The sequence below is a fragment of the Mycteria americana genome, chromosome 6 (assembly GCF_035582795.1).
Source record: "Mycteria americana isolate JAX WOST 10 ecotype Jacksonville Zoo and Gardens chromosome 6, USCA_MyAme_1.0, whole genome shotgun sequence".
NCBI classification, from domain to species: Eukaryota; Metazoa; Chordata; class Aves; order Ciconiiformes; family Ciconiidae; genus Mycteria; species Mycteria americana.
The window spans coordinates 23,691,074-23,703,935 of NC_134370.1; the positions used below are offsets into that span (position 1 = coordinate 23,691,074).

The 12,862-nt window shown below is 46.4% G+C and overlaps 1 protein-coding gene across 1 annotated transcript in view; it reads left to right on the forward strand.

Moving 5' to 3' along the window:
• Positions 1-3,200, forward strand: part of TLL2 (tolloid like 2) — a 65,145-nt gene extending 61,945 nt beyond the window's left edge. Inside the window, exons 20-21 of the mRNA XM_075506599.1 lie at positions 220-470; positions 1,684-3,200. Coding sequence (XP_075362714.1) covers positions 220-470; positions 1,684-1,818 — 386 coding nt within the window. The 3' untranslated portion in view covers positions 1,819-3,200. The remainder of the gene's footprint in view (positions 1-219; positions 471-1,683) is intronic.
• Positions 3,201-12,862: the final 9,662 nt, after the last annotated feature.

Genomic DNA, 12,862 nt, shown 5'->3' on the forward strand with positions numbered 1-12,862 from the left:
CCAAGCTTCTCTACACTGTGTGGGTCATGGGATTCATGGATGACTGGAAAATTCACTGGTTTGTGGTAGTTTGGTGCAGTGGTTAATTACCTTCCCTGTTGTACATGCACTTCAAGCTGGAGGTCTTCTCTCCTCACAGCTGGCCCAAAAGTGGGATGGTGAGTCTTTGTTGTGAGGTAAGGCCTTTGAGAGACTGTTTTGTGCCCTTTCTTCCTCCAGAGTGTGGTGGGCTCTTAAAGGCTGAAGTGCAAACTAAGGAGCTATATTCCCATGCTCAGTTTGGGGACAACAACTACCCAGGTCAAACCAACTGTGAATGGGTGATTGTAGCTGAAGATGGTTATGGGGTGGAGCTGATATTCCAGATGTTTGAGATTGAGGAGGAGGCCGACTGTGGGTACGACTACATGGAGATTTATGATGGTTACGACAGCACTGCACCCCGCCTTGGACGCTTCTGTGGCTCAGGGGTAAGCCATGGTGGGGGGGATTTCATAGGCATAACTGGAGGTGGCAAGGAAGGGTACTCTCATACCCTTTTTGGACAGGGGAAGCTCTCACAAACTGGTGATGAGAATGCTTTGTGTGTCTGGGTTTTGCTGCTTCTGTTGCTAGAGATCACAGCCATTTTATCTGATGCACAGAGTTGGACTGAAAACCTTGCCAACCGACTTTCCCTTGTTAGCCTAGGGCCATGTGCAGCAGCACAGGAATTCTGCACTGCTGTGCTCCAGCCCTGCCGCAAAAGCATTGTGTGAATGTGGGAAACGGCTTCCAAAGGCCAGTTTCATCCTCAGTCACTTCCAGCCTGAAGCCAAGTCATGTTGCAGCCGTGCTATGGCGAGGGCGAAGGGTGGAGGGACTTGCAGAGCTGCTTGCTGACTCCAGAGTGGCATGCTGTCTCCTAAACTGTTGTCTCTGTCTGCGTTAAGAGGAGTGACTCTGTTAGCATGAGCAATGGTGTGTGGTATTTAAAATCAGAGGGTCTGTGTTTGATTTCTCTAGGACTTCAGCAATGAAATGGAGAAGGTTCTTATTGAATTTAGAGACAACCAGGGAGCAGGTGTGTGGAAGCAGTCCTCGCAAATTGGGGAAATGGTCGGGATAATAAACAAAGGCATAGCAGCTTGGTGTGAAGAAGTTCAGGGCAGCAGGGTAGTAATCTACCTACCTGCACACTGACAAATGGAGAATGGCTGGAAAGTGTTGGTCCTGCAGAGAAGCACAAGGAGGTTGTAGCAGGTCACAACAGTGGGGGAGATAACCAGAGTTATCATGTAAGATAAGTGGCTAAGTTATTTTGCTGCTAATGAACCCTGGCAGAGCCTCAGCTGCCAAAGAGTGCAGTTTGGATTGTGTTATTTCCTGAAAAGATAAGGACAAATTAGAACAAACTCAGAAGATTGGAACAAGAATATCCAGGGAGTCCTGTGAAAAAACAACTGGAAGAACTGGGATTGTAGAGTGGACTGGCATCAGTCTTCAAACATAAAAGGCAAGCATGCAAAGAGCAAGGGAATATGCTCAGAAGTCAAGGCAGGGCAGGAGGTACTGGATGCTCAGTCTTCGTGTTTACTGGCCAGTCTGTCTTCACTGTGAACTTAAACTCTAGCATCATAGCGCAGACAGTTATTTAGCCTGCAGACTTGACCACTCTGTGCTGTCTTCTTTCCTTTTCTGCAGCCTCTGGAAGAAATATACTCTGCAGGGGATTCCATCATGATTCGATTCCATACAGACGACACCATCAACAAGAAAGGCTTTCACGCCCGATACATAAGTACCAAATTTCAGGATGCATTGCACATGAGAAAGTAGTTTGACTGTTCCTCACAGACATTCCCCATCTGAAGATTGAGACATTTAACTGTGATCTTTGTCTTTTTTTTTTTAAAGCTTCTGTGCACCTGGCCAAAAGCAGTGTACAGTATTTTCTGTAACTAAAACTAAATCCAGTCTCAAAGGTTTGCCTCTGCCATTATTAGCATGACCCTTTCTTGTTAACATACCCAGGACCAAAAATTTTGTCTTCTAATTGTACCTGCCAGGGCACAAACATTGTATTTTGCACAGCTTGCCATGGGGCTGAGTGAAGACTGAGCTTGAATTGAGAAAAGCCTTCATCTGTTGCATATCCTGTTTCTAGGTGACATTTCCCAAGCATCCTGTACACATGAGCCGTCTGAACACATTTTCTGAAGCAGGTGATGTGGACAGTCACTCAGCAGGATTTTCTCAAAGGACTTTGGGAGCCGCCCATTCTCCCCTATCAGCCCAAAACACTCTGTGCAATAAGTGAACAACCAGATGGCTGGAACTCCATCACTCCTTGTCCTGTCTATTTATTGTCTTGGTTATTGTGGATTGAGAGCTAGGCAGAGGCACAGGGACAGTCTCTTTAGGGCTGCTAGCTACTTGGATCATGGTGAACGAGAAGGGCCCAGTGCCTGATTTGCAGTAATTTTCATGGTATATGTTGAATGGAAGTACTTTGATGCAGTGGCCACGGGAAAAGTGGTGGCTGACAGGGAAGTGCTGTGGTGGGATGCAAGGCACGACTGTGTGATGGTGGCAAAGCTTAGCAACTGGAGTGCTGACAGTGTGCTCCAGTTACACCACCAGGCAAGGCAGCTCAGAGGGCTGTGGCAGCAGTCCAGGCCTTAAATAAGGAATCTCTCCTCCTCATTCCGCTCATGTTTGCTTTCTCAGCCTTCTTTATGCTGCTTCCTTTCCTTAGTACCGCTTCCCTGTGAGCCCTTCCTTTTCGCAGCTGAGCTGCTCTCCCAGGGCTCCCCACCGCAACCTAGGAGTGCTCTGCAACATCAGCTAGCCAGAGTGTCTCACCGAAGGAAATGCTGGGCCAGAGATAGGGTGTCCCTGAGGCAGAGGGACACAGGCCATGCTACAGGTCAGCTCTGGTGAGCTCTGGGAACCTGTCAAACATGTGCAAGCTCCAGGCATGGGACTAGGAACAGAAGAGCTCTGCTGCTTTCTGCTTTCTTCCCATTCCTCACTGGCCCATGGCTCAGTCTCTTAGCTTCATGGCAGGGGTGCAAGCGAGATGGTGACTTAAGCACTTTGAGCTATAAGGCTCAGACATGCTCTGTGTTGCAGTTATTTTATGTACATGGAAGCTACCAAGCCATGGGCTTGCAGAATTAACAGGTAGTTTGGCAGTTGTTTGGGAAAAAGTAGGGAAAACTGTGCTTTTGGGGGAACCACTGTAATTGAGCTGTTGATATGGGAAGAAAAAAAAGAGAAGAAAAAAAAAAAGACTTTATTCTGAATGATATTTCATTAAGGCACTCACGGGCAATTATGAGCTAAAAGCTGAGGTATGTTAGCTTTAATAAAGTATTTATAATCCAAGGATTACTATGTTTACATAACCAATATACTGTCAGGCTCCAGGGTGACACCTGCTCTCTGGTGTATGACTGTGGAGAAGTGTGGGGCCAGCACCACTGTCAGGCACAAATGACATTCCTGGAGATGAGAGCATTTCCAGATGGATAATAAGTAGACCCAGCCCTCTCCAGAAGTCCTTGAACAGAATACGGTCCAAGTATTGTGAATACTAGGAGAAGCAAATGCATGAAAATATTTTCTTGCTTAGAACAAGAAAAATAAAGTAATTTATACACACACAAGATTATATGTATATAAAATGTGCATGTAGAAGACCAGTAGTCAAAGCCTTAATAAGTGTCATGTGAACAATACTGTACCATTGACTAGAGCTTTATTGCAGGCTGTATAAAACCATGTTATTTCTGTTCTGTTTTTTTAGCTCTGTTTTGTTCCTCTTTTCAAATTCTGTGGCCTTTTTACAGGCAAGACCTCTGATCTCAAGCTGTTTGACCATGCAGGTCTGGGGAAGTGAGCTCTGCTAGATGGGGTCTGCATTTGTCCTTCCCTTCCTTGCCCCCGTTCAAGCAAAATCACAGTGACTCAGGTCTGGAAATAAAGGCGTGGAAAGTTTCAGGTGGCAAGCAGCGGTTCAGGTTTCCTGGTTCTCTAATGGGAGCAATGACTCTGGAGAGAAGTGACTGTAGCCGCTTCCCATGTACTTTAACATCTCTGTTCCATGTTCTGGTAACTTCCTATCTTCCCCAGACTGGTTCACTGCAGATGCTTGCAATGTGGTTTGATGGCTCTACTACACTCGTTAGCATTCATGCAGGTGTCTCTTGTGACAGTGTGCTCACAACTGTTGTACTGTGCATTTCAACCAATGATCTATGTAGAATATTTCTGCTGTACTGACTGGGCTTAACAGTCAATAATTCTAAATGTGTGAAAGTTTCTTAAGAAAAAAGAAAAAAATGCCAGACCCTCTAAGGTGTGTATATGTATTCTGGTCTTTGTGTGGTTTTACATTTCACTAACTAAAATACTTTTTTAAGAGGGGGAGGAGAGGAGGGTGTGGGGGCAATCACAAATGTACCTGTGCCCAGAATGAGTGTCTGCATTCATTAAAGACTGTGGATTCAGTTGCATGTTCTGTTGTATGCATGCATTTACCACTTCCTCAAGGGGAGGAAATTTCTTAATACATTCCTTGTTCTGCCAGCTGTCGTTTGTGTCTACTGCTAATACCGGGTGGGATTTACTCTCTGCAGGAAGCAACTTTTCCTTGAGCCTTTAGCTTTGTCTTGGCTTCTGCAATCAAGAGAGCATTTAGGAAGTGGGGCAGAGGAACAAGTTGATCAGCCAAAGGGCTACATCATTGTCTTTTATGTTCTACACTTGTGCTTTAGAGGGCCGAGATGCAGATCTGCAGCGATAAACATCAGGGATTGGGGAATTAGTCCACAAGTAGACTTCAACAGAGGAAGCTCATTTACTACACTACTTGGTATGGCCTTCAGCAGCAGGTCCCAAAGACCCTGGGACATGAAACTCCTGTGCAAAGGACAGCAGGATGAGCATGAGGCAGATGTTCCTTACTGCACAGTTGTGGTCCACACTCTCACTGTGGCAGCAAAACATCCAGTAGCTAGGCAGCACCTAAAATGCTTTTCTTCCTCTTTCTGTCCTCTGCTTGATGTCTACTGTGCTTGCTAAGGATCATGTCTGTATTCTTCCCCCAACACATAACCAGTTCATGCATGTCCCACCACCCAGAACATTTCCTGTGGTGTGTGTCACAACCACTCAAACCTTCTTGGTGACTGAATTTCCTCCCAGCTGCTCCCAAAGGCAAAGCAGCAACAGAGGTGAAGTAAGGAATAAGCATCCCCATGCAGCCTCCTGCACCAGAGTATCATGGCACAGTATGACCCTGGAATGAGCCTGGAGGCTGACAGTCAAGTCACTGGGTGGACATCATTTCCCATTTTAGAAGGGCCAGGAAGGGCCAGTCACACAGAGTTACAGTCCAAAATGATGCTGAAACATTATAAATTATGCAGCCCAAGTGAAGCCAGTGGGTAATAGGAGGTAAAATAGAAGGTGGAATATGAACTGTGGTCACAGCTGTTAGAGAAACACACAGACATTAGCAATTGCAGCGAGATAGGTTCTTACTGTGTGCACGATCTATCTGTTGTGTGTGTAAAGATCTTTTGCAGGCTTATATCTTCCCTGCTGTTCAGCTAGCATGTCCCCTTAATGTCTCTTTCCACACTGATTGCCTGCCACGACTGCTGTGTGACATGGCTGGTCCTCATTTTCTCTGCTTATTTCTAGAAACAGGACTTAATTTTTCAGAAAGCACCAAGGACCGTCCAGTCACCACATGTGAGATGTTGAAGGGAATATCCATTGTCTGCCAGGAGATTCTTCATCTTTTAAAAACACGAGTACCCAGTGGTACAGTGCACTTCAGACACAGAACGATGCCTCAGACCAGACAGGCTTGTTGGTCTCAGCATCAAGCCAGCAGAAATCCTCCACTTTGTCCTGGCGTTTCCAGCGAACGTGCTCTGGCAGATGAGGTGTGAGCCTTAGAAAGCAAAAGCAGGATTCCCCTCAGGCTGATCTGTGGTACATATTAAACATGCTCTTGGAGCCAGGAGCAGTTTTATTTGCCGTGGGACTGGCAGAGAAGAGGCGGAGTCCCTGGTGCCCTGAAGCCCAGCTTCCCAGGCGCGTGCCAGACCCTGCCCCTGGCAGGGACCTGGCTCTATCAGGTGTGCTGGGATCCAGCCAGGTTGTCTGAGTCAGCCCGAAAGAAATGCCATCGTCTCTTCCTCTTTGCAGGTCTGCAGTTCGGTTTTTAGCAGGAAGAGAAACTCATCCTAAAAGGAGCAGTAACCCTGGCGTCGGGCGATCTGCTGTTAAGGCGTGCAGGGATTTCTCGGGGAGAAGAACAAAATGGTGAGTGGGAGTCATCCTGTTGAGTCTATTGAGTCTTGTTTGGATGGAAGTAGCAGGGGGAGGTCAGAGTACAGGAGAGGTGAGGCCACCAGACCACTTAGCTGTTGGATGACAAGCTCCCCGGGAGAGTTTAACCCTCCCGTTCTCTGCCCTGACCAGATCAATCAAGCTGGCCCTTTCATTAGCTCTGCAATTCCTTATGGTGCAACCAGCAGTTTCAGATACCTGCTTGGATTTTAGCATCTACCCCAGCTTTTCTGTCCTGGAGGTATCACCGGGTCTTAGGGTGGTTGGAGCAAAGAGGAGGCATGTGCCCTGGATCATGCAGTGGACTCTTCTTGAGGAGATTTCCTGTCCTGGGAGATAAGACCTGCTGAAACACAGACTGTTTAGAAATGGCCAGGTGAGAGTGGCTGGGAGTGAAACCTCCTTCCTCCCAGCAGCTAGCTGGCTCCGAGGCTAAAGCAATGTTCTCCTCTGAAATTTAATGATGAATTAATTCCATGAGCATTCACTGAAAACATGTTCTCAAAGCAACTTGGATTGACAGCAGAGCTAGGGGAGTGCAACACAAAGTTACTTGTTAACAGCATACAAACAAAAACAGCTTAGTGGCTTTGGTCTCTCTAACCTCTGTTGATCTTCTTTCACTTCCCCATATTGGTCCCCTTGGGACCTCCCTTTGTCTCTCTCTTCCACAGCCCTACCCAGTGAATGGCAAGTAGCCTGTCCCAGCTCCATCCAAGAGCTGGCCAGGTGTTACCCTGGAGCTGTATAGGCTCCGGGAGGGGAGGTGGTCCCTGCCCATGAACAAGCACAGTTTGAGCAAGTGTGAGAACAGCTAGGGGAAAGGGAGTACTATCCATATGCGAGAGAGTTGATGGTGAGAGGTGGAAGCATCTGTGGTAAATCTGAGAAGTAAATCCAGAGCATCTGATTGCTGGATGTGTGTATTAACTGCATTTGTCCATCTCCCCTCTGCTGCCTTCAGTGAGAAGCTCTCTACAGAGCCGCAGGGGCCCAGTGATGCTGATTTTGGTTAGGGAAGAGGCCTGTCTCCTTGTGGTCTCTTCATCAGTTTCCAGGACTGTAAGCTGCTATGAGTTACTGCGTGGCAAAAAGGGAGAGGTTGCAGCAGTTATTTTTACCCCAGCTGCAGTATGAGGCTTTCTCTCACCCAAGATGTGCTCTTGGCAGACAGTAGCTGCTGTAGTTAATGCTGCTGGGAAATCTACGTGACTCACAGCAAGGGTCACTGATACTCAGAGCCCTGTAAACATCACTCTGGAGTAGGCAGGGCAATCTATGAGCAAAAGCAGGGGCAGTGCCGGCATAGAAAGATATCACAATATTGAATTACATTCACTTTACATTTAGAAATTTCAGAGCAGTGGTCAGGAGTTTTAATCAGGAGGATTAGAAGTGTTGTCTTTCTTTTTTGAACTAAATGAACTGGAAGTCGATAGTAATTTTCACATGAAGGACAGCCTTGACTCTCCTAACATGGCTGGCATACAAACTTGCATACTGATCCATTTTTGCAAGTGACTTGAGACAATGGCTTTAAACCATTGTACAATTGAGAGAAACAGCCTGTTTCTCAGTGTCTTGCTAGAGTTTTCTGTATTTTCTTGCTAGCAGGTTAGACACTTCAGTTTCCAAATACAGGTAAGTCTTAGTAAGATACCCTGAATCCTGCATTTTGTAAGTAAAGGCAGCTCAGAGGAGAGCACAAATGCCCAGTGCCCTGCAAGTCACCTGTTGGAGATTTAAGTGCAGAACCAGGCTTTTTCTTTAAATAAGAGCTCACTTCATACAGCCTGTCCGGTAGTGTAGATCCTAAGTATTTAACCCTGGTCTGGAACTGTGATTGAGTAAGCTAGGAAAAACATTTCTACTCAAATCAAAGGCTACCAAAGAGGTTATGACCTATTCCTAGCTGGCAACTTACATTTGTAAATAGTCAGTTGCACACACAAATATAGTTTTACAAATAACTTGAGCACAGAAAAGTGACCATATGGAAATGTGCTCTGGATGTGGCTCCTCCTATTCAAAATTTCATTTAACCTGCATGCACAGTCCTGGAAATAATAATGAATTCCATTAAGTCCACTGTCTTTAAGAAGGAGGAAATGAAATAAATTTACAGCTTCAGAGAAGAGGCAGATATGAAAATCCAAAACAAACATTAACAGGTCAGCTGTTCACAAAGGTGTGTTTCAGTGAGGAATTTCAAGGAAGGCACAGTAGAAAATTTGGGTGAGAAATGTTTCTGTTCTATTTCATTTCCAGCTGGCAGCCTGGGTGCAGCAATACCTGGATCTCTAAGGAGTTTTGAAAGAGATCCTTTTCACTTAATGACTGATCGCTAGCTGCATCTGCATGCTCAGAGGCATTTCCCAACATCTGTGGTCCCCTAAGCTAAGTTGTTCAAAGGCTACGCTTTCAGGACAATGTCCGCAGCTTGCATATAAAGGCCACACTTCTAAACAAGCCTCCAGCTGGAGTCTGTAATGGGAGGATGACTTCTAGATATTTCAGTAACTCATCCCCTCTTTGACTTTGCTGTGGATTATGGTCCTCAACGCCCAGTGATGTGCCCTGCTTCTAGACTGCAGGACTTGGACTAAGCCAAGTCTCATAGTTTACTTGCATTCTGAGCCTTCCTTCTCCATAACCTGCAGTATCCAGACCCTTATTGGCCAGCTTTCACTGCATTGACCTCCCTGTTCCAAAGTAACCAGGCCCTACTCAGTGCATGGCAGCAGAACTTCCCACAGTCAGAAAAAGGACAACTTTCTGCCAGCTCCCTCTCTACTGGCTTTTTGTGGATGCACAGCAAAGCTCTCTCTCTCAGCATTTTCCTGTCACCTTCCAGAGCACCAGAGTTTCAGTTCCAAGGGAGACCTCAACAGCTTTGCTCTTTCACTCCAGTTTACTTAATTCTTACATGTTTCTGGGACTGGCTAGGGTTCAGGAATAATGCTGAACCTAAGTGCCTTAAAAGAGCTGTTTTGTACAGGTGTGCATACTACTTGCCCCTGGATTATAGGAGAGGAGATGTTTCTGCACTGCTTGTCCTGATAACCCACCTCTGAAGCTAAGCCTCTCCGCAGTACCATTCCCAACACTGTCCCTAGCACCGATCCCAACAGGCAGCCCCAGCTGCCCACAGAGCTCACCATGCAGTGGATCCAGTATCGCTTCCAGCAGCAGAGCTGTGCCAGCAAGAGAGGTTTAGAGCAGCTTTTAACTGTCTCCAAGCCTCTTTCTGCATTCCTCCCAGATGGCAGAGTCTCTATATCCCAACAGACAGCACATCTAGCAGAGACTCTTCTGAATACCTCCCTTTCTATGTGTGGAAACAATTTAGTCAGGAAGGAGTTAATGTGTTTCTGTAATTTTCAGCTGTCCTTGAAACAACAGGAACCGGCACATGTGATTAGGTTGGGGCTCAAAGGCTGCAGGTGCAAGTCCTTGCTATTCTACAAGCTGCCACTGTACTTCAGCTCCCAAGCCATAGTGGGGTTAAACAGCCTTACCCTTTCTCACTGGGGAGCTGTCAGGGTAAATGCATTAAATGATAAGGCTCTGACTACTCAGAGGCCCTGCATGGTATAAAAAATTCAGGCAAACCAGTTCATGTTACCTCATACTACTTTCCTCACTAGCGTGGCATGGTTTTTGTTTTCTCTGGAGTAACTAGCATGCCTTCCCTGTTCAGCTCAAATGAGTACATTCTCATGCCAGCATTTCCAGTCACTTCAGAAGCATCCCTCCCCACTCCCACACCTGGCCAAAGACATTTCCCAATTGGTAACACTCAGTTCTGTTTTTCTTCTTTTTTTTTTTATTTCTCTGCAGGAGACGACGACTTTCTCACCGTTTTATAACACCACTGTAAACTCAGTAAGTAAACTGCATAGGATGAAAATGAACTGACGACACACCATGATGTTATGTGTAGAAGCTGGGGGGTGGGATTCTGGAAGAGAAATTGCTGCTTTTATGGGTGACTGTTGATGTGGATCTTCTCACAGACTGTCCTAATGCTGCTGATGTTATATTGTAGCAGTAAAGAAAGGTGAGATGCTTAAAGTATCCAGATTTCTGCATTTGTGCCTGTTTTCCTGTTTATTTAGGAAAGAGCAAATCCAGCTAGAGGTGACTTTGCTAAGCCTGTAATGCAGCTGAACTTTCTTCCTGCTCCTTTCACCAAAGGGAATGTGAATATTGTTTCAGATTTCATTCCTGTTCTCTCCCAGTGAGAGAGGGGGTGATGAGGTGTCCTGGTTTCTGCTGGGATAGAGTTAATTTGGGGTTTTAGTATTTTAGTATTGGGGTTTGGATTTAGGATGAGAATAATGTTGGTAACACACTGATGTTTTAGTTGTTGCTAAGCAGTCAAGGACTTTTCAGCTTCTCATACTGGCCTGCCAACGAGAAAGCTGGAGGTGCACAAGAAGCTGGGAGGGGGCACAGCCAGGACAGCTGACCCCAACTGGCCAGAGGGATATTCCATACCATACAATGTCACGCTCAGCATATAAATGGGGGGGAGTTGGCTGGGGCTGGCTGCTGCTCGGGGACTGGGTGGGCATTGATCGGTTGGTGGTGAGCAATTGTTTTTTATTTGCATCACTTGTCTGTCTTGGGTTTTATTTCTCTCTCTTTTTGTTGTTGTTGTTGTTATTATTAATTTCAATTATTAAACCATTCTTATCTCAACCCAAAAGTGTTCTCACTTTTACTCTTCCAATTCTCTCCACCACCCCACCAGAGGGGAGGTGAGCGAGCAGCTGTGTGATGCTTAGTTGCCAGCTGGGGCTAAACCACAACAGGAGGGGAGCAGGCCACTAGCCGTTGCAGCAGTTACCAGAGGGTCCTTCACATGTCCTGCCACTCAATTAAGATACGTGTCACTGCTAATTCTTTGCTAAAAGACAGGGGGTTCCTCTCTCTTCCCGCAAAAAGTTGTGGGCATGCAAAGATCTGGGCTTTCTAATCCTACCTTCCTTCTTGCTATACTATGAAATGTAGTCTCTGTTCTGGCACACAGACCTTTTCTGGTTTTGCATCTTCCCAGCCAGTTTTCAATGGCATTTTACTGCTGAGTTATCCAGCCAGGGATCAATTGCATTTTTCTGCTGAATTATAGGCATCGCGTACAATCAGTCCAGCCACAAGCTGCCTCAGAATGGGGAAGGGCAATTTTTCTGGCTGCTGAGTTACTGAAAGATGGATGTAGATGTGGGTATTGATCATGGTGGTTGTTCGTTAAATAGAGCATCTGTTAGCTGCGGGAGCCAGAGAAGACCTGTCTGACCTGTGGCCTTTGAGGAGGCATGTACAGCTCTCAAACTCTGGCCTGTTCCCAGAGCCTGCTCCCCACGGCTGTCTGGGGTGGACGCTGGTCCTGTGGCTCTCAGCTGCAGCAATGTCAGCTTGAGATAGTGGGTCAGCCTGGGAGAGGGGATAACAAGTGAGGCACCTGCCGTCATCACTGCCTGTGTGATGGACTTTCTCTTTGCTGGAGCTGCCTTGTCATTTGGAGCCAAGTGTGACATTTTACAATGGCTAGAAAAAAACAGTGGGTTTTGGTTTGGGGTGCACCAGGTTTGCCAGCGCCCTGCACTGCATGCCTCGCATCTGTGAGCCAAGGCACTGATTGATCCTCCAGGCAAGGCCGTGCAGGCCGCTGCCTCCAGCATCATGGCAAGGACAGAGAGCAGACTGTTGCAAAAGCACATCTTTTCTTGGGGCTTCTCACTCCCCTTTGTGCTGCTGTTCCTTCTGAATCTGTCTTTCTCTGGCATGTATTTGTGTTTATCTCTTGTATATGCTTTGTATATGCTTTTTTTCAGCCTTAAGTCCCTTTTTGAGGAAAAACATATATTCCTTCCATTCAGTCAGAGCCATTGTTGGAAGAACCAGAGTCTGGGTTCTTGCTTATGACTGGCAAGTACAGGCCATGACCTCAGGGTGCAGCTGGATGCTCCATGTGTTACTGACCACATGCTGTTATTGGAGTTTTGCAACTCCTCACTTAGCCTCTCTCCTTGCTTGCTTTGTATGAAACACTTTTTTGTAAATGTTCTATAACCATCTTATTTCTAGACTTCTGCACATACATCTGGAAGCACAACTGTCCAGGCAGATTGTTCTTCTGGGGTAAGAGTTTGTTTCATTATATAATGCAATTGATTATGTGGAATGTTTTCCTTCTGAAATCAAATCTCTGCTTCCCCTGTCCATCCCAGTGTGCAGTACAGCTGGGCTGGATGCCACTGTTTTGATCCAGGGCTGCAGTTTTGTTCCTCGCATTGGATTTTATTGCTGTTGTATGGTAGCCACTCGCTCAGCTACTAAGCACAGAGTTAAAGGATCACACTGCATGCATTTGACCTGACTGTCTTTTTTTGTAAGTTAGTATGAGCCCTGGGTGGTTGGCGTAGCCGCAGGGATACCCAGCATTCTGGCCTTGGTCCTTGCAGTCGTCTTGGCAGTGGTCTGTCTTCTCCAGTGGAAGAACTACAGC